At 45.2% G+C, this 24,521-nt stretch overlaps 1 protein-coding gene across 1 annotated transcript; it reads left to right on the top strand.

Annotated features, from left to right (window-relative positions):
• Positions 1–1,349: 1,349 nt before the first annotated feature.
• Positions 1,350–22,368, top strand: rbm34 (RNA binding motif protein 34). The gene is made up of 12 exons (XM_033022085.1): positions 1,350–1,393; positions 3,783–4,007; positions 5,431–5,590; positions 8,323–8,453; positions 12,613–12,829; positions 14,186–14,245; positions 15,546–15,589; positions 17,858–17,941; positions 18,821–18,884; positions 18,966–19,008; positions 21,024–21,142; positions 21,581–22,368. Exons 1-12 carry the CDS (start codon positions 1,350–1,352, stop codon positions 21,848–21,850), a joined length of 1,461 nt encoding a protein of 486 aa, XP_032877976.1. The 3' UTR covers positions 21,851–22,368.
• Positions 22,369–24,521: the final 2,153 nt, after the last annotated feature.

A 24,521-nucleotide genomic window follows, 5' to 3' on the forward strand; every position in this document is an offset into this window, starting at 1 on the left:
AAAAGAATGGCGGGACAGGATCAAGGGTTTGGTTTAGTCCAGGGGTTGGCAACATCGCCTGCGTGCCCCGGGACTGGCTTCAGTTCCCAGATCCTTCGCGTCCCTGGGACTGGCTTCAGTTCCCAGTTCCCAGGTCGCCTGCCCCGGGACTACTAGAGAGAGGGAGCGAGCCCGGGACAGAGCAGCCAGCCTTCCGCACAGTAGCCACCACTTCCAAAAGTTGCGCCTGTGCCGAAGGACACCGTGGCTGACTGGCGGGCGGGCCGGCAGTAGTCGGTGAGGTGGCAGCTGGATCCGCTGTCCGGTCCCGGCGGCCGCTCGCAGCCACCCGAGCTACTTTCCTCCCCTGGCCAGACTCCCCACACGCTGTGAAAGGAACTCTTCCCCCCCCCCCCCCCACAGCGGCGCTGCCCTTTTACAGACGCTTCCCACTTTACAGCCGCTTCCCATCAGCTGCCAGCAATGAGGGATAGACTTGGCATTGTTCTCGATGTTGCTGTACTGAGGGATAGCCAAGTCTATCTTGGCTAACAACTTAACCTGCGGCCTCCAAGACGCAGGTACATTTTCGTGCCTTATTTTGGGGTAAAAAATAGCGTGTTCATTGCCGGGAAATACGGTACTTCTTGACAAACTGTAACTGTAAAATGGCCATCCTATTTTTGCGGCTAACCAGTGGTTTGCATCTTGCAGCATAGCCTCTATTTCTGTCTTCTGCGGACAGTGGTCATTGACAAATCCACAAATGACTCCTGAAGAGTGCTTCTGATCTGTCGGACAGGTGTTTGGGGATTTTTCTTTATTATAGAGAGAATTCTTCTGTCATCAGCTGTGGAGGTCTTCCTTGGCCTGCCAGTCCCTTTACGATTAGTAAGCTCACCACAGTGCTCTCTTTCTTCTTAATGATGTTCCAAACAGTTGATTTTGGTAAGCCAAAGGTTTGGCTGACGTCTCTAACATTTTATTCTTGTTTCTCAGTCTCATAATGGCTTCTTTGGCTTTCATTGGCACAACTTTGGTCCTCATATTGATAAAATCTGACAATGTGCACTTTAACCACATGTGATTTTTTTTTAAATTACAAATCTCAAATTGTGGCATACAGAGGAAAATAAATAAACAATGGGTCTTTGTCCCAAACATTATGGAGGGCACTGTATATGGAGAATGTGCAAACCCCACATGGATAGCACTGGAGGTCAGGATTGAAATTGGATCACTGGAGCTGCTCCCAGTCTATCTTTCCACCATTCCTATTGCACCGGAATAGGGGCTCAATTCAAAATGTCAAGATCAGGACTGATTTTGTTTTGGGTATTGGTTCACCATATAATGTAGATGGAGCTGAGATGCCCAATGATGAAATGGGTTCAATTAGTATCATGCTCTTGCTGTAAGAGTTCTAAGCCAAGTGTCCACAACAGGGCTCCATTATCCCATTGATTTCATCCTGTAACCTTCAACATGATCAACCACAATACTCTTCCCCTTCACAGCACTTTTCAATTCACACTTGCCTGTCACATTGTAACCAATCTATGCTATCCCACTTTCTCATCACTCCCTACTCACGGGCAATTTACAGAAGTCGATTAACCTACAAATCCACACATCTTTGGAAATTGGGAGTACCGAGGAGAATGTGTAAACTATTGAAGGTCAGGATCGAACCAGACTCTGGCGCTGTAAGGCAGTAGCTCTGTGCCTTATATGTCCCCTTTCCCTGCCTCTGAATCATCTGTTCAATTTCTGCTGTGACAGGCCTTTCCTTCAAATTCATAATTCACAATATACTAATCTCAAATATATGGCCAATGTACATTGAATGTGCACAATTCGTAAAAGGCTTGAGAAAGTTGAGGTGGAATTGATATTTCACCTTTGTGTCATATTGGACCTACCCCAAAATAATGGTTGGCACATTCAGGGAGGACACGAGAAGAAATGTATTTACCCAGAGGATAAAGTTTAATATATTAAATTCTGTAATATTTGAATCCAAGATAGGTGGAGACTCAGTTGCTGAGAATACAGGTATTTCGGCTATAATGTGTGTTTCCACAACATGAGTTGGATAAAAGATACATGATGAATTAAGGCGCAGTATTTGTATTATGTGGAAGATACTTACAGCGGGATTTCAACCAAGAACTACAGATCCACTGAAATGCTTTGGATTTACTCCAAATACAAAAACACTCCAAATATTTTGGAAATTGACAAGCAGAGAAAAAAACAGTCTGAGGGGAAATCTAACCTTCCTGTTGCAATCAAGCACCATTGTCTCTTAAGAACACGATCTGAAGCAAAGGTTTCACGGGGGGAGCATTGAAATTGACAAGTAATTGCTCTATTAACACTTGTCAAATGACACTATTATAATGTAAGGTACACAAAAATGCTGGAGAAACTCAGCGGGTGCAGCAGCATCTATGGAGCGAAGGAAATAGGCAACGTTTCGGGCTGAAACCCTTCCTCAGACTATAGATTATAATGTCATCTAGACTTCAGAAATCCAGACTTCAGATTATAATGTAACACAACATATAGCCTTTGGTTATTTTTAGCTTGCAGTAACATAAATAAACTGGTAGTTATTAAAAAAAACATATTTATATAATAGTATTCTAAATATAGACCTACCATCGACAGAGGTACTTAGAGAAGATTGGGAACGGGAACTAATGATAAAAATTACGAAGGTTACATGGGAAAAGTACTTGATATATATTCACAAATGTTCGATTAATGTAAGACATAATCTAATTCAATTTTAAATTTTATATAATTATATTATTCAAAAACAAGATTGAACAAATTTTATCCAAATATATCCGCCATTTCTATCCCAAAATGCAACGATAACACACTCCTTAGTTTCCTGCATAAAACTTTATAGATTTTGGAGTGATATTTTCGAAATATTTACAAAATTATTTAAGATAAGAATGGAACCTAATACTGAAATGATTATATTTGGCGTAATGGAAGATGGGAATAAATTGAACACATCTCAAAATTTATTTTTTAACTATGGTTTAATAATAGCAAAAAAATTAATACTTAAATTTTGGAAAAATACATCAATACCAACGCTTAAAATGTGGATTGCAAGTATGTTGGACACCGCACATCTTGAGGAAATGCGATTCCTCCTAATGGATAAATCGGACCAATTCATAACGAGTTGGTCTCTATTTGTCGTCTTTTTGGAATCATATGGTGCAACACAATTGTAAAAACTAACTGTTTCAGGACTGGACGAGGGTTGGTCAAGATTATAAACAATGATCTCCTTACCTTTTTTTTAAAATGTTTTATTCTCTTTTTTCTATTTTCTTTTTCTCAACTTTCTTCACTCATTCGTCTTTTTTCTTTTTCTTCACACACTATATATCTCACGTCTTTCTATCCTTTACTATCTAATTTATTTTTTTATTATTCTAATCTTTCTTTAATATTTAAAAAAAAGGAAGTTGTCTTCCCAACCAATTGTTCAAGCGCTTTTGATTGCAACATGCGCCTTAATTTAGTTCAACAAAGAAACTGACAAGTTACTAAAGACACTTTGGTGCCATATGATTGTACTTACTTCTAATGAAATAAAAAAAAGACCTTCGTTTTTTGTTTAAATACTACAGGAAAAACAACTTTGTTATTGTCCTATTTCACCCATTGATACAATTGGGTTTTTTAATTTCGATTTTCTATAACACGAGGGAAGCAACCATCATCTAGATGTCAGGGTTGAGTAAGGTCTGAGCCACCGGCCTGGACTGCAGACGGTCTGACCGTCGCCACCACAGCGGGGCGAGGGCGAGGGCGAGGGCGACCGGAGCGGAGGCGACGATCAGTGGGCGCTGCCGGCAGGACCACAGCCGAGGGGCCGAGTGGCCGAGTGGAGGCCCGGAACCTGCCCGGGGGGAAGTGACGGGACGGGACGCAGCGCGTGCTTCCGGTGTAGGCTGCGCCGCCGGGGAGATGGCGGTGACACAGAGCGGAGAAAGGTAACGGGAGGGAAGGGAGCGGGGAGAGGAGAGAGTGGGGAAGGGGGTGGAGGGAGAGTGGGGAAGGGGGTGGAGGGAGAGTGGGGAAGGGGGTGGAGGGAGAGAGTGGGGAAGGGGGTGAGAAGGAATGGGAGGGGGAAGAGGATAAGGAGTGAGGGGATGGGCGAGGACATGGGGTGGAGGAATGAGGGAAATGGGTGGAGGAGTGAGGGAAGGTGGGTGGGGGATTGGGGAGAGAAGGAATAGATGGGAGAGGATTGGCGAGAGCGGTGGGGGAGGTTTGGAGAGGGGCTGGGAGGAGGCAGGCTCGGATTGGAGGGTGGGTGGATGTAATGGGTGTTTCAGTGGTCTGGCAGGGTTGTGGGAGGGAGGGTGGACTGACGAGGGACTGGAAAAGAATGAAAAATTCTATATTATCTCCAATATTTCCTACAACTCCTTTTACAATCTTCGTTTTCCCTCCCATTCAGTGCCCTCATTAAATTATCAATTAGGTGAGGTCATTTCTAGTTGGTCCACACACGATCTTGGCCTCACCCTATCTGTGATATTCTCTTGTATAGAAAGGAACTGCAGATGCACGTAAATATCGCAGATAGACACAGAGTTCTGGAGTAACTCAGTGAGGCAGCATCTATGGAGAAAAAGAATGAGTGACTCTGAAGAGGGGTCCCAACCCGAAACATCGCTCATCCTTTTCCTCCAGTGATGCTGCCCGACCCACTGAGTTACTCCAGCACTCTGTGTCTCTCTGCGACATTCTCTTTGTCTTTTTACTCGCACACTTCCACCTTTCCCCCTTCCTCTCACCTCCTACATCTGAACACTAACTTGCTTTGTCCCTTTCCCAGTTTCTACAAAGTATCTGAAAAATGAAAGACTTAAGAGTTAACTCTTCCCACAGATACTACCTGTGTTTCTTATGTTTTCTCATTTTATTAATATATGGTGGAAGTGGGTCCTGGGTACAGGGGGGCCAGAGCATGAAAGTAAACAGAGGCAGGAAGAAGAAGTGGAGTACTGGCAGTTATGTGTTGGCGATTAGGGAGAAGGGTGCTCTGGGGAGATAAACATACCTGCCGAGGGTGACGCAGCTGTGTGAGAGGTTGAAACCACTGTTTTTTTTAATCTGAAATGTCTTGTTTGAATTGGTGGAAATTAATTTTCAATGGTGTACTGGCAAAGTACTGAAATGGACAATTTGAAGAGCTGTGGTGGAGAAGGGAATGATAGAGCAAGTTAGAAAGGGACTATGGAGACATCAGAGAGAAGGGGCTAGGGAGGGAGAAAAATACATTTTCTATAATTTTGTATTATATATTATCTATGTGTATTGCAAGTAAGAATTTAATTGTTCTGTTGCCAGTACATATGACATTAAACACTCTTGATTTGTTTTATTCCTCTTGCTGTGCACTATCAGAAAAAAGAGCAGCAGGGAAAGCTACACAGTGGGCCAGGTGGCAGACAGTCTGTCCTGTAAGCAGACGGCTAAGGGCAAGGCATCTCCGCTGATGCTTCTCTTCTCCACGCCCTCAATCTCCACGAGCCAGTCGTTCTTCACTCCTGTTCTGGAGCGTAAGGTAATCACTGTGTTATGTGGTTAGAATTGTGCCCTGGTTTCAGCTCTGCCAAACCCAAATGTAATCACAGTCCCAGATCTTGCGCTTCTGTGCAAACTCGCTTGCTGTGTCACAGCTAGACTGGCAGCAGAAGCACTCCCCTAATACTTAGTACAATATAGTACCATGGCAACACCTCTGGATAATGGATCCGAAGGGCTGGCTGAGAGTGAGTTCCAAAATTACTGCTCAAAGTGAGAATTTTATAACGCACAGACTAGATGGACCAAAAAGCCTGTAGGATGGAAGTTCGTTCAGAGTGGGCGGCATGATGGCACAGCAGTAGAGTTGTTGCCTTACAGTGCCAGAGAACCGGGTCCGATCCTGACCACAGGTGCTGCCTGTGCGGAGTTTGTACATTCTCCCTGTGATGTGCGTGGTTTGTCTACGGGAGCTCCGGTTTCCTCCCACACTCCAAAGACGTCCAGTTTTTTAGTCTAATTGGTTTGTTAAAATTGGAAATTGTCCCTAGTGTGTGTAGGATAGTGTTAGTGTGCAGGGATGGCTGATCAGCGCTGACTTGGTGGGCCGACTGGCCTGTTTCCGTGCTGTATCTCTAAACTGAACGAAACCTGATTTTAGTTTAATCCCTGTTTGTTAGTGTCCAAAGTCCTGAACCCAGTTGCATTAAAGGTATGCTGGTCTATCAAAGCAAACGCAAAATGTAGTCAGGGAATCTTATAAATTTGCTTCTGATCCCCAGGCAATTAGACTGTATAGTTAAACCAATGGCATCATTCCAATTACATGAGTTATTATGTGAAGGAGCTGCTGTAAATTGCCTCTGCTGTAGGAGGTTGATTGGAGAATCAAGGGATATTTAATAGGCCCATGAAAAAGACTCTGAGTTATTACAAAATAAGCAGGTGAATGAGATTGATGTGACTATTCTGAGTGCTGGCAAAGATTAAATGGGCCAAAAGCCCTTGTGTGCTGTAAGAAGGTAGGAGAAGATGCAGAGCATGGTAGAGGTGGTGTTTGAGGTTGGAAGGACAATCTGGGCGGTGAGGTTTGCTTAAGGTCAAGTAAAGTCGTCCAGCTCTTTTCTGAAGGGACAGCTTCTGTAGAGGTGAAAGGGCAATCAAACCAGATGCAACTGTGACTTCCAAGAATAAATTGGACACATGCATGGAAAACTGCTGGCACATTCTGGCCGAGGAGGCGAGTTTGGTAACTGTTGGCACCCTCCTCCCCACCCCACCACCACCCTACATTTCAAATGAAATGCTAAATTTAAGCCCATCTACTTTAGTTTTGTTTAGAGATATAGGGGGGTTGCACGTAAGGTCACTGGGTCATAGGGCTTGACACACGTACTTTCCTACCTGTTAAAAACCGCCAAAATGTTGAATTTTTGCGCTGTAAAATATAGTGGAAGTCGGGGTAAGTGTGAGAGACATGTACCCAACTTTAAAATTCCAAACCTGAAGCGAAATGAAGGTAAAGAGAAGCGAGAGCTGAAGGGACAACAGCAGCTAAAGTGCTTGGTAAACATTGGCTGTGCAGATATCGTAATTGAAAATATTGGGAATTATCGCGTTTGCTCATTGCATTTCATCAACAGTAAGGCATTATTTGTGTTTTTTCTTGATTCCTTTGGTATCTAAAAAGTCTCAGAAGTGATAAATCTGGCTGTAAATTTTTCTTCAGATGCATTTTCATTTTGTATGTTAAAAACACACTTGAGAACCATGGGCGATTTAAAAAATTTACAGCCAGGTTCATCACTTCTGAAACTTTTTAGATGCCAAAGAAATCAAGAAAAAACACAAATAATGCCTTAGTTGATGAAATGCAGTGAGCAAACGGCCAATGTTCGCCAAGCACTCTGGCTGTTGTTGTCCCTTCAGCTCTCGCTTCTATCTACCGTCATTTCTCCTCACTTTTGGAATTCTGAAGGCTAAATGTCTCACACGCTTATCCCGAAATCCATAATTATTTACTGCGCAAAAATTGACAATTTCAGCTGATTTTAACGGGCCCGCTACGCTGGAAACAATGGTAAGTGTCTATCTGCAGTTCATCGCGTGTAATCCATTTGTAGTAGCGTAGCAACAGTACGGGTCATGGGTCGTGACCCGACTGCCGTGAAACCTCCCTATAGTGTTGAAACAGGCCCTTCGGCCCACTGAATCCATGCCGACCAGCAACCCCCACACACATACACTATCCTACATGTACAAGGGACGATTTACAATTATACCAAGCCAATTGGCCTGCAAACCTGTACGTCGTTGGAGTGTGGGAGGAAATGGGATCTCCCAGAGAAAACCTATGCAGGTGATGGGGGAGAACGTACAGACTCCGTACAGACAGCACCTGCAGTAAGGATCTAACCCGGCTCTCTGGCGCTGTAAGATAGCAACCCTACCACTGCGCCACCGTGCTAGTTGTGCATCTTGAAGAAGAGCATGCGTACAGGCCTATATTCATTCTGTGATTGCTATCACCAAGGTTAGTATCTCACTGCTAATTTTGGGGTCTTGCTGTGTATAAATGATCTGCTGCTCTCTGTGACAACAATGACTCCACTTCAGAGTCCTTTATTGGCAGAACAGCATGATGGAATATCCTGAGGTCATGGAGGCACTTAGGAAGCCCTAGTATTTTCATGCTTATCCTTTCGACACTAAGAAAAATGAATCTATTAGCTTCTATGATGCAGTGAGTTGGGATTGTGTTCTCCATTCCAGGTCAGTGGTAAGAAAAGAAAGATTCCAGAGGATGAGCCTGCTGTTGGAAAAGAGGCCAAGCTACAAAAGTTGGGGAAGAAGACCGTCCGACGGAAGGTGCCCACAGAGGCTGAGCAGATTTTGGCCCAACGGTGAGCATTCACTGACAGTAGGAGATCGCTGGGTCCAGTTAACTTCACAAATCAGCCTGGAGCACCCTGCATTGTTCTGGCACTGTGTCATGGAATGATGAGAGAGGCACTGGAAAATCTGTAAATAAAGGCTGCACAAGGTCAATACTAAAACCACAAACTTATAACTCTCAGGAAAAGTTATACAGGCAGTGGCTGTTTTTTTGTAGAAAGAAAATATTTAAGGGTGGCCCAATACCATTACAGGTGCACAACCTTTTATCCGAAAGCCTTGGGACCAGACACTTCTCGGATTTCGGGATTTTTCGGTTTTCCGAACGGAAGGTTTTTAGCGTAGATTTTAACATGTGTCTCAGTGGTAGAGTGCTCGGCTCGTGGCCGCAAGGTCTCGAGTTTGCGCCTCGATCCCGGCAGTTACCCGGTCAGGGCCGGCCTTTAGCCAATAGGACCGATTTCTCCCAATTGGGCCCCGCGCTAGAGTAATCAAATCAATTGGAGCAAAGATCTTATAGCGCGCAAGATGGTCCACTCCTGCGAAATACAATGAACTGACGCTTAGTCCGCACCGGAGCGTAACCTCCGTCTTTTCAGTAACCCCGACCCGACTTCAGTTATGCCTCTCGCAGCGTTGCGGGGGAACAGTTTAGGTGTTGTTAAATGTTTTAAATGTTTTTTATCACTTCCTTTTTAAACGGCACATGCCTCGTACTTTTTAAACGGCACTTACTGCAGATGCTGATTAAACCGAAGACAGACACAAAAGGCTGGAGTAAATCAGCGGATCAGGCTGCATCTCTGATGAGGAATACGTGATAATAGGAGGAAATAGGTGATATTTCGGGTTGACTTTTTCAATAGCTGCCATGAGGGGAGAAGCACCGGCACCAAGAGCGAGCGAAAGCGTGGACAGACGGACGAAAGCAACGTTCATAGAGCGGCGTTGGTAGACATTTCGGGTCGAGACCCTTCTTCAGACTGATAGTCAAGGGAAAGGGAAACGGGAGATATCGGCATATCTTCCATTCACTTGGCCTTAGTACCGTCCATAGCTCTTGCTCCTCTTTCCCCTGAGTCAGTCAGAAGAGGGGTCTCAGCCCGAAATGTCACTTACAAAGATCTTTGGTCACCTATTCCGACCTATGATCGTTGCTTTTGTCCGCGCGTTCGCTCGCTCTTAGTGCCAGCGTTTCTCCCCTCAGACTCCGCCAAACAAACACACACACACACACAGCATGTCCGGCAGATCGCTGCGGGCCGAGAGAGAGTAGAGAGGTAGAGGGGGAAGAAAGGGGGGTGTGAGGGGGAATAGAGAAGGGGGAGGTGCCCTCACGCTCCCGGGGCAGCTCTCCCGTCCCTCTAGTCGCCGTGCTTCACGCACACAGCCCCGGCTCCCGCCCTCCCCCCTCTCTCCAGGAACACGCGGTGAACAATACACGGAGGGCCGGGCCGGGGGTTGCAGCAACGTTTACACACCTCGGCCTCAGCTCACGCCCGGACCCAGGCATCCGTTCCCGCCGCTGGACCTCTACCTCCCTTCCCTCCCTTCCCTTCTTCTCTCCCTTCTCTCCTTTTCCCCTCAGACTCCACCAAACAAACAAACAAACACACACACACACACACACACACACACACACACACACAGCATGTCCGGCAGATCCTTCCTCTCTCTTTTCCCTTCTCTCCCCTCCCTTTGCCGAAACCCTTCCTCAGACTGATAGGGCAGTCTGAGGAAGGGTTTCAGCCCAAAGCGTTACCTATTTCCTTCGCTCCATAGATGCTGCTGCACCCGCGGAGTTTCTCCAGCATTTTTGTGAATCCCTAGACCTAGTTCTGTGAGCGTCCACCAAGGGTCACCCGGAGAGGTGACCGCGGAACCTCTCCGGGCGACCCTCGGTGGACGCTCACTGTACTAGGTCTAGGGATTCCTACTCTCCCGGGCAATATACCCTCCCTTTTTTCCAGACCGAAAATGTCCGATTTTCGGAGCTTTTCGGTTTCCGGAATTTCGGATAAAAGGTTGTGCACCTGTATATACGGTCGGATAGGATAGAGAAGGGTGGGGATGGGGTGAGAATCCACAATAATTGAACATTTAAAAGCAGTGAATGCTGGCAACACTCAACAGCTCTGGCAGCATCCAGAGAAAGAGGAACACTGGCAGTAGTTCAAGTCAATGATCCCACCTAGCCAATGTTTCCTTCGCTTGCTGTTTTTATTAACACTATTTCCAAGCTGCTGAGACCAGAACCAGTAGCTGCACAAATGAGGAGGCTCCAGTAAATGAACTGGGAATTGAGGAGAAACCTACATATTGATGACAGAAATTGCCAACATGGGAATTCAAGTACAGAGTGGTAATAGTAATGTTTTACTATTGTCACGTGTACGGAGATAGTACTTGGTTGATGACGAGGAAGAATTTCCAGGCTTTGGGAAGATATCTGTGGACTTGTCTTGTGAGTGGTGGTATTAGGTTCACCAGACTGATTCCTGGGATGTAGGTTCACCAGACTGATTACTGGGATGTCAGGACTTTCATATGAAGAAAGACTGGCTTGTACTCGTTAGAATTTAGAAGATTGAGGGGGGATCTTATAGAAACTTACACAATTCTTAAGGGATTGGACAGGCTAGATGCAGGAAGATTGTTCCTGATGTTGGGGAAGTCCAGAACAAGGGGTCACAGTCTAAGGATAAAGGGGAAATCTTTTAGGACTGAGATGAGAAAAACATTTTTTACACAGAGAGTGGTGAATCTCTGGAATTCTCTGCCACAGAATGTAGTTGAGGCCAGTTCATTGGTTATATTTAAGAGGGAGTTAGATGTGGCCCTTCTGGCTAAAGAGATCAGGGGGTATGGAGAGAAAGCAGGTACAGGATACTGAGTTGGATGATCAGCCATGATCATATTGAATGGCGGTGCAGGCTCGAAGGGCTGAATGGCCTACTCCTGCACCTATTTTCTATGTTTCTATTAGCAACGCCGCTGGTGAGGTGGAACCTGCTTTAATGGACAAAGGTATGAGGTGTATGAGAAAGGAGGTATAATAAACACTAAAAAAGACACAAATTGCTGGAGTAACTCAGCGGGTCAGTCAGCATCTCTGGAGGACATGACGGGTGACATTTTTGGGTCGGGGACCCTTGGCCAGTTCTGGTCACAATGCTGTTGAACAATGTTGATGGTGTTGGAGATGGTGCAGGAAATACACAAGCATATTGCCATGGCTGGAGATATACTGTTGTAAAGAGAGACTGCAGAGGTTACGGTGGTTTACTTAGAAGGAAAGGAGACCAAAGGTAAATTAATCAAGAGGCTTGGACAAGGTAAATGATGAGAACCCACTTCCCTTGGCAGAGAGGTGGATACAGGGTGCAGGGTACAGATTTGGAAGGATTAGAAGGTAGTTGAGGAAAATGTTTGCACCCAAAAATAATAAGGATCTGGAAGTCTGACTGAAGGGTGGTTGATGCAAGCACAGAGACGTACTGTATAAGTTTGTAGGTTATTGGAGCAGGATTAGGCCATTCATCCCATTGAGTCTACTCTGCCATTCATTCATGGCTGTTCTATCTATCCCTCTAAACTCCATTCTCCTGCATTCTCTCCATAGTGATCGAGAATATCTCAATCTCTGTTTTAAAAATACCCAATGACTTGCCGTCTATGACAATGAAATCCACAGATTCACCACCATCTGACTAAAATAAGGTATCTGAGGGGAAGCTAGATAAACACTTGAAAGATGAATGAAAACATTCACAGGCACTGGAATTTGGGACACAGGTCATCAAAATAACTTCATCATTGGCTAGCATGGATGTGACAGGCTGAATGGCTTTTGCTTGTGCAGTAAATGTCTACAATTTTTCTGGGTGGAGGGAATTGTTAGTAGCTGTAGGCTAAGAGGTATGAGGGAGCTTGTGACTGAGCTTAAGGACCTATTAGAGTACTAATGTTTGTGGATATCCAAAGTCGTCCCAAAACAACTCCCTTTATGCATTTGGCCCCCTCTCCAGTTCGGTTACTTGCCTTGTGATCGGTGCATACTGGATACGGTCTATGTAACGATGGGTGGGAGCAGTGACTGAGCTCTCTCCATGTCCCTCTGCACGGTCCTGGCCTGCCTGTGGCTGACTGCCCTCGTGCCCCTCGCAGGGAGAGAGCCTTGAGCGCAGCAGATGAGGACGGCGAAGGGGTCGGCGGCACGAAGCAGAGGCGAAAGAAGCAGCCGACAGAAGATGGATCGTTGGCAGCACTGGAGACACGGAAGGTGAAACGTCGCAGGAAACGCCTGGTCAGCACCGAGTCGGAGAAGCTAAAGAGCGAGAGGACTCTGTTTGTGGGGAACCTGCCCTTTGAATACAGTAAAGAGGTGAGAGGTGGCTTATTCACTGACCCGCCTGCTGTTCAATGTACTAGTCAAGAAGTGGAGTGCTTAATAGACCGTAGGTAATCAGTGATTTATTGCCACAGATTTAAACAATGCTGACAATGCAACATCTTGCATTGAAATAGATTAAATCTTCCAAGATGCTTCGCAGAAGCTTTCTCGGAATCTGAGCCTTGAAAAGGAGATAGAACACAGAACAAACAGTACAACACAACAGTTTCTGTTTTTATTTCAGAATCCCATCTGCTAATTTGTCATTTTTATCTAGCTTTTATGTTTCCCTCAACAACCCCGTTAAAAGTGATTTTCTGATTATATTGTGACTATTTCAGCGGATGTAAGTAGTCCAGCACTCTACAGTCCTGTCTACTACATTCTCCATTATCTGAGGCCCAACCCAAAAGAAACATCCTCTCTCCAGTTACCTCCTCGATGCTGCTGGACCACTGAGTTTCTGCAGCACCTTGTTTTTGAAATAGCTCACAGAATGGACAGCGTAATGTAAAGATGAGTCCTTTCTTGCACATACCTGGAAGATTGAAGCAAAACTAAATGAATATTCATCGCTTCCATTTAACATTTCCTACCCAATTGGAGTGAAATAATACAAAGTATTCTCAGTATCTGAAAACAATGATCACCTGGTATAAATATTACCAACAATATGCCGTGGACCAACACATTGAAGCGACAGCCAAAAAGGCACAGTATTGCCTCTGCTTCCTCAGGAGATAGTCAATTCAATTTGTCCCCAATTACCGTATAAAGTAGTTGCATCGCAGCTTGGGATGGGAACAGTTCTACCCAAGACAGCAAGACATTACAGACAGTTGTAGAAGTAGCCCATTCCATCACACACACCAGACTCCCCCTCCACTAACTCCGACATGCCACACTACCTTGGGAAAGCAGCCAATATAATGAAATACCTGTTCCACACCGGTCATTTCTCTTTCTCCCCGTTCCTGTTGGGCAAAAGATACAGATGCTTGAAAGCACACACCACCAGACTCGGGAATAGCTGCTTCCCCTCTCTTATCCAGGTTTTGAACGATCCTTCATAAGCCAGGGTACTGTCCGAATGTCCTCTGCCAATTGTAGAGGTTTGTCTCTGGATCTGTTGCGGTACAATACTTAGAACTATATTTTGCACACTATCTGTATCGCCCTTCGTTCTTCCTATTGCACATGTTTGGCTTGAGTGTATCTATGCATAGTATTATCTGACATGATGGGATAGCCTGCAAAACATAGCTTTTCTCCTCCTTTATTCCTCTGATATGCAATAATAAACCTAAATCCTAATCTACTCCTGATTGTTTGTATCTTTTTAAACAGATGATCACAGCGCTGTTTAAGGAGTTTGGGCCGATAGAATCTGTGCGGTTCCGTTCAGTGGTAAGTTCATTTAGTTCTGTTTTTTAGGAATGAAGTGAAGCTGGTTAAAACTGACGCTGGTGACCACTTGGTGTCCTGTGGTGCAGGGTAATATCCAACATTACCTTTGTTTACTCTGGCTCTCGTGAAGTGATCACTTTACATCCCTTCCTGGATGTGCAGAAGGTAAACCGGGCAGTGGGGAGGCATTCTATCCACTTCCATTTACAAATACACACCCCTGTAATATAAACGTACCTTACTACCCAAGCAAGAGGGATGGGAGCTGACTGATTAGAAACATAGAAAATAGGTGCAGGAGGAGGCCATTCGGCCCTTCGAGCCAGCACCGTCATTCATTGTGATCCCCTATCAATAACCCTTGCCTGCCTTCTCCCCATATCCCTTGACTCCACTAGTCCCTAGAGCTCTATCTAACTCTTTCTTTAAATCATCCAGTGACTTGGCCTCCACTGCCCTCTGTAGCAGGGAATTCCATAAATTCACAACTCACTGAGTGAAAACGGTTTTTCTCACCTCAAACTTAAATAACCTCCCCTTTATTCTAAGACTGTGGCCCCTGGTTCTGGACTCGCCCAACACTGGGAACATTTTTCCTGCATCTAGCTTGTCCAGTCCTTTTATAGTAGAGGGGATTGTAGAGGGATGGGGGTGGTGGGGGGGAAGCTGGAACAGAGATGGGGCTAGACAAAGCATGGCAGGTAATAGGTTGATACAGGTGAGGGGAATTTTAAATAGGCACTCTATAGATAGTGTGGATGTGGAAAGGATGCTTCCAGTAGTTGGAGAGTCCAGAACCAGAAGGCACAGCCTCAGAATAAAAGGGTGTACCTTTAGAAAGGAGATGAGGAAGAATTTCTTTAGCCAGAAGGTGCTGAATCTATGGAATTCATTGCAATAGACAGCTGCGGAGGCCATCATTGTGTATTTTTAAAGGGTAGATTGATAGGTTCTTGATTAGTAAGGGCGTCAAAGAAGAAGGCATGAGAATGAGGTTGAGAAGGAAAAGTAAATCGGCCATGATCGAATGGTGGCGTAGATCTGATGGGACAACTGGCCTGATTTAGCTCCTATTTCTTGTGATCTTACGGGGAGGGTATAAGCAGGTTACTGAAGAGTGAGTGCTACTTGCTGATTGATAGGGTGGGTCTGCACTGAACTATACCGACTGTGGTGCTGAAAGCATGCATTCAATGATACTTTGTTCACCCCTAGTCTGTCACTGCTTTATTTCTCCTATTTAAAGAGGTAGAGGTGCTTTGTCTAATCCTCTTCCCCCCTTTTATTCCCTTGGCTGAAGGCACGTGAGGAACCCACCATCTCCAGGAAATTGGCCACCATCCAGTAAGTGACTCTGCTTGTCCACCAGTGCATTTACATGCAGACTTCCCTGGTAGGTAGGAGACAGGTCCCGTGACACAGCATGGAAACAGGCCCTTCGGCCCAACTTGCCCACACCAACCAACATGTCCCATCTACACTAGTCCCATCTGGTTGCGTGTAGCCCATATCCCTCTAAACCCTTCCTATCCATGAACCTGTCTAAATGTTTCTTAAACGTTGCTGATAGTACATGCCTCAACTACCTCCTCCGGCAGCTCACTCCATACACCCACCACCCGTTGTGTGGAAAAAGTTACCCCTCAGTTTCCTATTAAATCCATCTTTGGCACAATGCAGAACAAGGGATTGACTGTTCTGGTTTTGTGGAAAGCAATTGACGTGTTCTTACATGGGAGGGCACTTGAGGAACATTGTATCATGAGGTGCGGCGAGAAAAATTGCAGTGTAGCAGAATAATAGAAGACCTTAAAATGTTCCTGTGCACAGGTCCGGGTACATTCACAGAGGGAGATACCCAGATGATAAAGAAGATGGTGAATCTGATGACATAAAGTGATAGTTGTAGGGACATACAGAATAAAGGCAGGGCCCTCAGTCCATTGTGTCCGCACTGTCTTCAATCATCCATTCATATCAACCCCATACTAATCCCATTCTATTCTCCCACATTCCACCAAGAGGTGATATAATAGAAGTACATAAAATTACAAGAATGATGGATTGGGTAGATGATCAGAATCAATTTCCCATGGAAGGGAATCAAAAGCAAGAGGCCCTAAGTTTAAAGTAGGAGGAAGGAGGTTTAAAGGGGACTCAAGGTTTTTTGGTTTTTTTGGGGTTTTTTTTTGCAAAGGGTGGGGATATAAAAAGAACTCGCTGCTAGATACAATCAAGATATTTAGAGGCATTTAAGCAGGCAGTTAAACTGGCGAGGCATACAGGATGTTTCCAGGGCTTGTTTGGTAAATGGAATTAGTGTAGATGGGCAAAAAGGTCGGCCAGTGCATGACGGACTGAAGTGACAGGTTCTGTGCTGTGCTGTACACCTCTGTGACTATCTTTGGGATGTGGGAAGAAACCAGAGCACACAGAGGTCACAGGAGCTGTGTGGCAACTGCTCTGGTAACTGAGCAGGGTCTGAAGAAGGGTTTCGGCCCGAAACGTTACCTATTTCCTTCGCTCCATAGATGCTGCTGTACCCAGCTGAGTTTCTCCAGCATTTTTGTGTACCTGCTCTGGTAACTGTGTCTCTGCACCACCCGGGTGTGGAAAATAAACTCGCACATTGACACCAAACTCTAAGCAGTGTCAAACAGTGACGAGGATATTAATAAAGTGCAAACAAAGACTGGCAGAATGGGCAGGGAAGAGGCAGGGGAAATGTGGAGCACTGGTGTGAAGTAACAGAATGAGCAGAAATGAATTTAACAAAATGGCACTCTTCTGCTATAACTGTTAAATGCACTTAAATATCTGAACGTAATTGTGCTTGTTGAGTAGGCTGTTAGTAAAGTATTTAAGATCCCAAGCATCATAAATGGAGGCAGAGTACAAGGCAGGAAGGTGATGCTGATTCAGGTTTGCACCACAGCTGGAATATTCCGTTTAGTTTATTGTCACGTGTACCGAGGTACAATGAAAAGCTTTAGTTGCGTGCTATCCAGTCAGCGGAAAGACAATGCACAATTACAATCGAGCCATTTCCAGTGTATAGATACATGATAAGGGAATAACGTTTAGTGCAAGGTGAAGCCAGCAAAGTCCGAATAGGTATAGTCCGAGGGTCACCGACGAGATAGATAGTAGTTCAGGACTGCTCTCAGGTAGTGGTAGGATGATTCAGTTGCCAGATAACAGCCATTTATCAGGACTATTGGATTGCACCCGATCCTGGTCATCATGCTTTTCAAAGGATGAGAAGCTACTGGGAAGTCTGCAGATTCGGAGATAAGCTGTAATAAAAAGGAACTGCAGATGCTGGTTTATACCAAAGGTCGACACAAAATGGTGGAGTAACTCAGTGGATCATGCAGCATCTCTGGAGAAAGAGTCCCAACCTGAAATGTCACCTATCCATGTTCTCCAGAGATGCTCCCTGTCTGGCTGAGTTAGTCCAGCACTTTGTGTCTATCTTTATTTTTTAAATAGTCTTCCTCATTTGCCTGCAGCTGATGCAAGTCTGAGGTTTAAAAGATAGCAGAATCCTCACTGTGATGACTGCCCTCATACCCTCCTCTAATTAATCCCTTCTCCCCACCCCCTTTTCAGGAGGAAGGTTCATCCTCAACGAAAAAACATGAATGCCTACGTTGTGTTTCGACAGAGTGATGCTGCAGTCAAAGCACTAGCAAGGTACGAGTGCGGTTCCAACTTCTGTTCTGTCTCTTGCTTCTGGATGCTATTGACCAGTTTCACATGACTGCAGTCAATAGAAACTCGTACGGTGCACTAAATTTTATTGAGGGCTGCATCTTCCCTTGAGGAGGCAGCACAGTGGCGCAGCAGTGGAGTTGCAGCGCCAGAAACCTGGGTTCGATCCTGACTATGGGGTGCTGTCTTTACGGAGTCTGCACCTTCTCCCTATGATCGTGTTATTTTTTCTCTGGCTGCTCCGGTTTCCTCCCACATCTCAAAGACGTACAGGTTTGTAGGTTAATTGGCATCGGGAAAATTGTTATGCTGTGTCTTATAATAGATACACAAGAGACTGCAGATGCTGGAAACTCAAGCAGAACCCAACATGCAGGAGAAACTCCTTCAGACTGATTCGATATTTCAGGTCCCGACCCAAAACATCTGAACGCCTGCACCGATCCTGCCTAACCCGCTGAGTTCCTCCAGCACTTTGTCTTTTAGAAACATAGAAACATAGAAATTAGGTGCAGGAGTAGGCCATTCGGCCCTTCGAGCCTGCACCGCCATTCAATATGATCATGGCTGATCATCCAACTCAGTATCCCGTACATGCCTTCTCTCCATACCCTCTGATCCCCTGACCCCCTTACCCTGTGCTCCTCCTTTATAACCTGTGTGGAATGTTTATTAGGTAATCTATAATTTAACTCTAGTAATTCATTTATAAACTGCATTCCATGTGTTTAGTTATAGTCCGCATTTAGTGTTTCAATTCAGTTGTAAAGATATTTCTTATGCTCCGTTTATAGATATAATGGATCTGTTTCCATTATTTTGCAAAAACAAAGACTAAACAAATCTTGTTTTTTTTAAAAGGAATGGATGTGAAATACAAACGGGATTTAATATTCGAGTGGACCTGGCAAGCAACTGGAATGATGTGAGTCATGAATGAACGGCAGTCGACCAATTTGTGCTTTCCTGGCCGTGGTTGGTATCTCATGTGTCTTGTTTCTTGCAGCATAACCACCGGCGATCTATCTTCCTGGGCAACTTGCCGTATGGTAAGACACTCTGTGCTTTTCTCCTGAATTTTCACTGTTCTTTTGAACTGCAGCATTCTTTTAAAACAAATAGGAATTTATTATTTATGCAGAATAGATTTTCAAATTTGTATCCTTACCATAACACCTGAACTTGATTATGGCAGTGGTCACACAAAGCACCTTCCACCACCTTGGCACTTTCCAGAACAGGTTACAGACTTGCCTGGAGCTTTATATTTCACTCCTTTTTTCCTTACCTTGCATCGGTTTTTTTCCATTCATTTCTTTGTTACTATCTCCACTGCACCTTACCTGTATCCATCTATCTCGTGCTGTTTTTTGCGCCACACTTTCTCCTCACCCCTCTACCAGTTTTCAATCCTTTACTGCATCAATCTGAAGAAGGGTCCCAACCCAAAACATTGTCAGTAAATTTCCTTCAACAGATGCTGCTTGGCCTGACCTCAGATGCTGTCCGTGTGGAATTTGTATGTTCTCCCTGTGACTGCGCAGGTTTCTTCTGGGTGCTCCAGCTTCCTCCCACATCCCAATTAAGTGCAGGTTAATGGCTTTGATAAATTGCCCCTTGCGTGCAGGGAGTGGATACGAAAGTGAGATAACATAGAACTAGTATGAATGGATGATTAAAATGACACAAAGTGCTGGAGTAACTCAGCAGGTCAGACAGCATCTCTGGAGAACATGGATAGGTGACGTTTTGGGTTGTGGGACCAGGGATGACACCGGGTTCGGCAGTCACTACACCGACACTCGCAGTAGGGTGAACTCAAGTCAGGTGGGACAGGGTGGTGAAGAAGGTGTTTGGCATGCTTGCCTTCATTGAGAAATGTATGAGTACAAAGGCCGGGGCATCATGCAGTTATACAAGAAGTGGGTGAGACCAAAAGGAGCACTGTGTACGCTTCTGGTTGCCCGGCTATAGGATGGATGTCATTAAGTTAGAAAGGGTCCAGAATTGTTTATTAGGATAGTCCTTGGCCTTGCAGACTTGAGTTATTGAAGTATGCAAGATCGTGAGGGTCATGGATTGAGATCATGGATAAAGTGAAGACTCTGTCTTTTTCCCAGAGTGGAGTTTTTTAAAGCATAGGCTTCAGGTGAGAGGTAGAGATTTAATAGGGACCTCAGGGGAAACATTTTCACTTGGAGGATGGCCCCTTTCAGGAACAAGTTACCTGAGAAAGCTAGAGAAAATAATACTATAGTAATGTCAAAAGACACTTGGACAGATACATGGATTGGAAGGATTTAGTGAGATATGGGCCAAATGCAGGCAAATGGTACTAGCAAAGAATGACAACTTGGTTGGCATGCACTAGTTAGGCCAAAGAGCCTGTACGTGCTATACAGCTCCAACTCTATGTTGAATAGCCTTCTTTCCTGCTGTAGCCAGTAGGTATGTGAGATGGTTGTCCACAAAGCAACCACTCCTCCTCCCCACTACCACACATCGCCCCGTCCCCAGTCCACCCACCTGCCTTCCTCTGGCCCCAACTCCCACCCCTGCCGGGTGTTCACCATCCCCCCCCGACCTCCCCCTCTCCCCCACCCAACGGTCTGTCCTCAGCAGAGGTCTTACCTTTGTCCCCCTCCATCCCCATCTCAATGAGTTCCGCGCCCACCATGACTTGGAGCGCTTCTACCGTCGTCTCCGCCTCACAGCGCACTTCCATGGGAAGGAGTCCTCGCCCCCCAATGATGACCCCTTTTCCCGTCTCCAACGCACCCCCTCCTCGTGGAACCCCTCTCATAAAGTCCCGGCTCTGGAACTCTTTATCCAGAACTGCCGCCGCGACGTCAACCGCCTCAACTTCTCCACTCCCCTGTCTCACTCTAATCTTTCCCCCTCTGAACGCACTGCCATTGAATCACTCTGCAAAAAAAAATAAAAAATACCTCCTCACTCAGCCTCCATGCTTTTTTTGATCTGTTTTAAGATTTACAAAATTGTTCACTTTTAAGAAGTCGTCCCAAAGGAGTAAATCAATAATCAATAATCTGCTTGGACACAGATATCCAGGAAAATGATGTGCGTAATCACTTCTATGAATGTGGAGAAGTGGAGTCGGTACGGATAGTGAGAGACCGAGAATCAGGAATGGGGAAGGGATTTGGATATGTGCTTTTTCAGGTAAGGTGATAAAGACTTGGTGGGGGGACCTGTTGTATATCAGTTTTTTCTCCGAAGCTTAGAATCAGAGACTTCATTCGAGTGCATGTATTCTGTGAAGGAATTAGTGAGTTTACCTTGCCTTTCTTATGTTAATTAGCATTCAACCCCACCTCACCCCCAAATTGCTCTTTAACAAAAGTAATGTGGGATCTTAAAAAAAATTATGAGCAAGTATATAAAAAATGTACTTTAGATAATTAAGTAAACAAAGCAATATTGAATCAGTTTTCAAAATAATATCCTGATTTTCATTTAATTGGGTTTGAAAACTGTGACATTGCAAGTCATCATTTTTTTAGCACAGATGGGCATCTTGGTTGGCATGGGTGAATGGGGCTGAAGGGACCGTTTCTGTGCTGCGTGACCCGACAATAAGCTTGGTTTCTGTTTTGGCAGAACATGGACGCTGTGACACTGGCCCTTGAGCTCAACAACTCGGAGCTCAGAGGACGCAAGGTGCGAATCAACCGCTCGGTGAAGAAGGAGAGAGTCTCCCAGGACCCAGCAGCGGGGGAAGAAAAAAAGGGGAAGAGGATGAAACCTGCAGCCAAGGATTTCACGGGGCTGATGGCAAAGCCGGTGGAGGGAAAAAAAAACAAGAAGAAAAATCAAGGGAAGAAGAGCAACCGAGTCCAGTGGAAGACCAAGTCGAAAAAGAAGAAATGAGAGGTTGCAGCACGTCCAAGCTCGGCCAAAATCCATCCTGAGTGGCAACTGCAGTAACACTGATCAGCGTTCGGTCAGGCTAGAGCCAAACTGAAGAACAAGACCCACTCATTCAAGCTGCTTCTCTTCTGCCAAAAGCAAGTGTTTAGACATGGACATCTGCCGTTTAACACTCAGTAATTAATGAGGGTTATTAGATGGGTCATCAAAAATTGACCAGCAGACCTTAGTTTCCTATGGTGGTTTGATTTTATTACCTTGCATCAAAGGTGTTGTCTGCTCGACTCAATTCTTTGAGACATTTTTTAAACACTGTACGTTATCCTGCCGTTGTATGTTCCAATAAACCACATCCCAGTTTAACCATAATCCCATTTAATCAACCATAGTCCTCGTCTGGAGGTACGTTTGTCTAAGGGTATGACTAAGAATATTCAACTGCAAATGTTCATGCAGTTCAATTAATAGCAAATGGTCAGTGCAGCACTCTTATGAAATAAAATAGATATAAATGACAACATGGAGGATCTGCAGGAGGCTCTTGTGTGAACTGTTTTCTCACCAGTGGATTGTGATTGTGCATTGTTTGATGTGCGAAGTGGTGTTTCTGACGTAAAGAAAATTGTGAGCTTTCTTTGCACAGGACAACCATATTGTCCCCATTACAACTAGCATCAAGAAATATTTTGTGGATATGAATGAATGAATAAGTTTATTGGCTAAGTATTCACATACAAGGAATTTGCCTTGGTGCTCCGCCCGCAAGTGACAACACAACTCGTGGAAAAAAGCTGTTTTTATGTCTGGCTGTGGCAGCTTTGACATTCCGGAGTTGCCTTCCAGAGGGAAGTGATTCAAAGAGTTTGTGGCCAGGGTGAGAGGGGTCAGAGATGATCTTACCCGCTCGCTTCCTGGCCCTTGCAGTGTTGTTTGTCAATGGAGGGAAGGTTGGAGCCAATAACCTTCTCAGCTGATCGGACGATTCGCTGCAGCCTCTGGATGTTGTGCTTGGCGGCTGAGCCAAACCAGATCGTGATGGAGAAGGTGATTACAGACTCTACGATGGCCGTATAGAATTGGACCATCATTGCCTGTGGCAGATTGTGCATACTCAGCTGCCGCAGGAAGTACATCCTCTGTTGTGCCTTTTTGACTGTGGAGTCGATGGTGGCCCCCCACTTAAGGTCCTTGGAGATGATGGTTCCCAGCAACTTAAAAGACTCCACAGATGTGACTGTGGTGGTGTTGATGGTGAGTGGAGGGAGAGCTCTCCTAAAGTCTACAATCAATTCCACTGTCTTCAGAACATTGAGCTCCACGTAGTTGCGATGGCACCAGGATGCCAGCTGTGACACATCCTGTCTGTAGGCATATTCCTCCCCATCCTGGATCAGTCCAATCAGGGTTGTGTCGTCCGCAAACTTGAGAAGCTTGACAGAGGAGTCAGTGGAGGTGCAGTCATTGGTGTAGAGGAGAGGGGAGAGTACGCAGCCTTGCTGTGCTCCTATGCTGTGGGTCCAAGATGTGCTTTCCCAGCCTCACATGTTGCTTCCTGTCTGTCAGGAAGCTGGTGATCCACCGACAGAGGGGTTCAGGCACAGTCAACTCAGAAAGTTTGGAGTGTAGTAGCTGTGGCACAATGGTGTTGAATGCAGAGCTAAAATCAACAAACAAAATCCTTGCATAGGTCCCCTGGCAGTCTAGGTGCTGGAGGATGAAGTGCAGGCCCAGGTTGACTGCGTCATCCACAGATCTATTAGCCCGATATGCAAACTGCAGGGGGTTTGTGATATTTTTCAGCGTGGCCAGCACAGGCCTTTAGGGTCTTCATGACTACAGAAGTCAGTGTGACAGGCCCGTAGTCATTACGACCAGTAATCCTTGCCTTATTGGGTACAGGGACAATAGTGGAGACTTTGAAGCAGGCAGGGACAGTACAGGTTTGCAGGGACTGGTTGAAAATGTCTGTGTAGACCGGTGCTAGTTGTAAAGCACAGAGCTTGAGAGTAGAGGGGGAAACATTGGCCGGATGTAAAGTAAAGTGCTTTCGGGACCAGGCAGTCCAGGCCTCAAACTCCGAATATCCACGTGTTTTAGTTATTCCTGTCTAAATTTCATGGACATGGAAGTTTTGCAGAGGAATCCTGAGCCAGAGGACCCGTATAGGGATCAGTACATGGGGAGATGATGAAATGAACATTCTTTACACATTGAATTCACTTAACCATTCAAGTCTTTTATTCATTTTAACTGTTGCAGTCAAGATTAATAAGAAAGTAATTTGAACCAAAGTAGCAGCAGTAGCCTGTCCAGACCTTTACCATCAATAAGATGAAAGAGTTGGGGGTACAAGTACATAGTTCCCTAAAACTGGTGACACAGGAAGACAGGGTGAAGAAAAGGCACATTGTACACTTACCTTCATCGGCCGGCACGGAGTACAAGAGTTGGGACATCACGTTACAGTTGAACAAAAACTGACTGAGTAAACTTGAAATATTGTGCACAGTCCGGTTACCACACTAGGAAGTATGTGATTGGGCTGGAGGGCTTGAGTCATAAGAAGAGATTGAATTTGCTGGGATTGTTATCCCTAGAGTGAGGTAGATTGAGGGGTGACCTTTTATAGTGGTTTATAAAATACTGACAGGTACAAATAGATGACCATAGT

The sequence above is a fragment of the Amblyraja radiata genome, chromosome 5 (genome assembly GCF_010909765.2).
Source record: "Amblyraja radiata isolate CabotCenter1 chromosome 5, sAmbRad1.1.pri, whole genome shotgun sequence".
NCBI classification, from domain to species: domain Eukaryota; kingdom Metazoa; phylum Chordata; class Chondrichthyes; order Rajiformes; family Rajidae; genus Amblyraja; species Amblyraja radiata.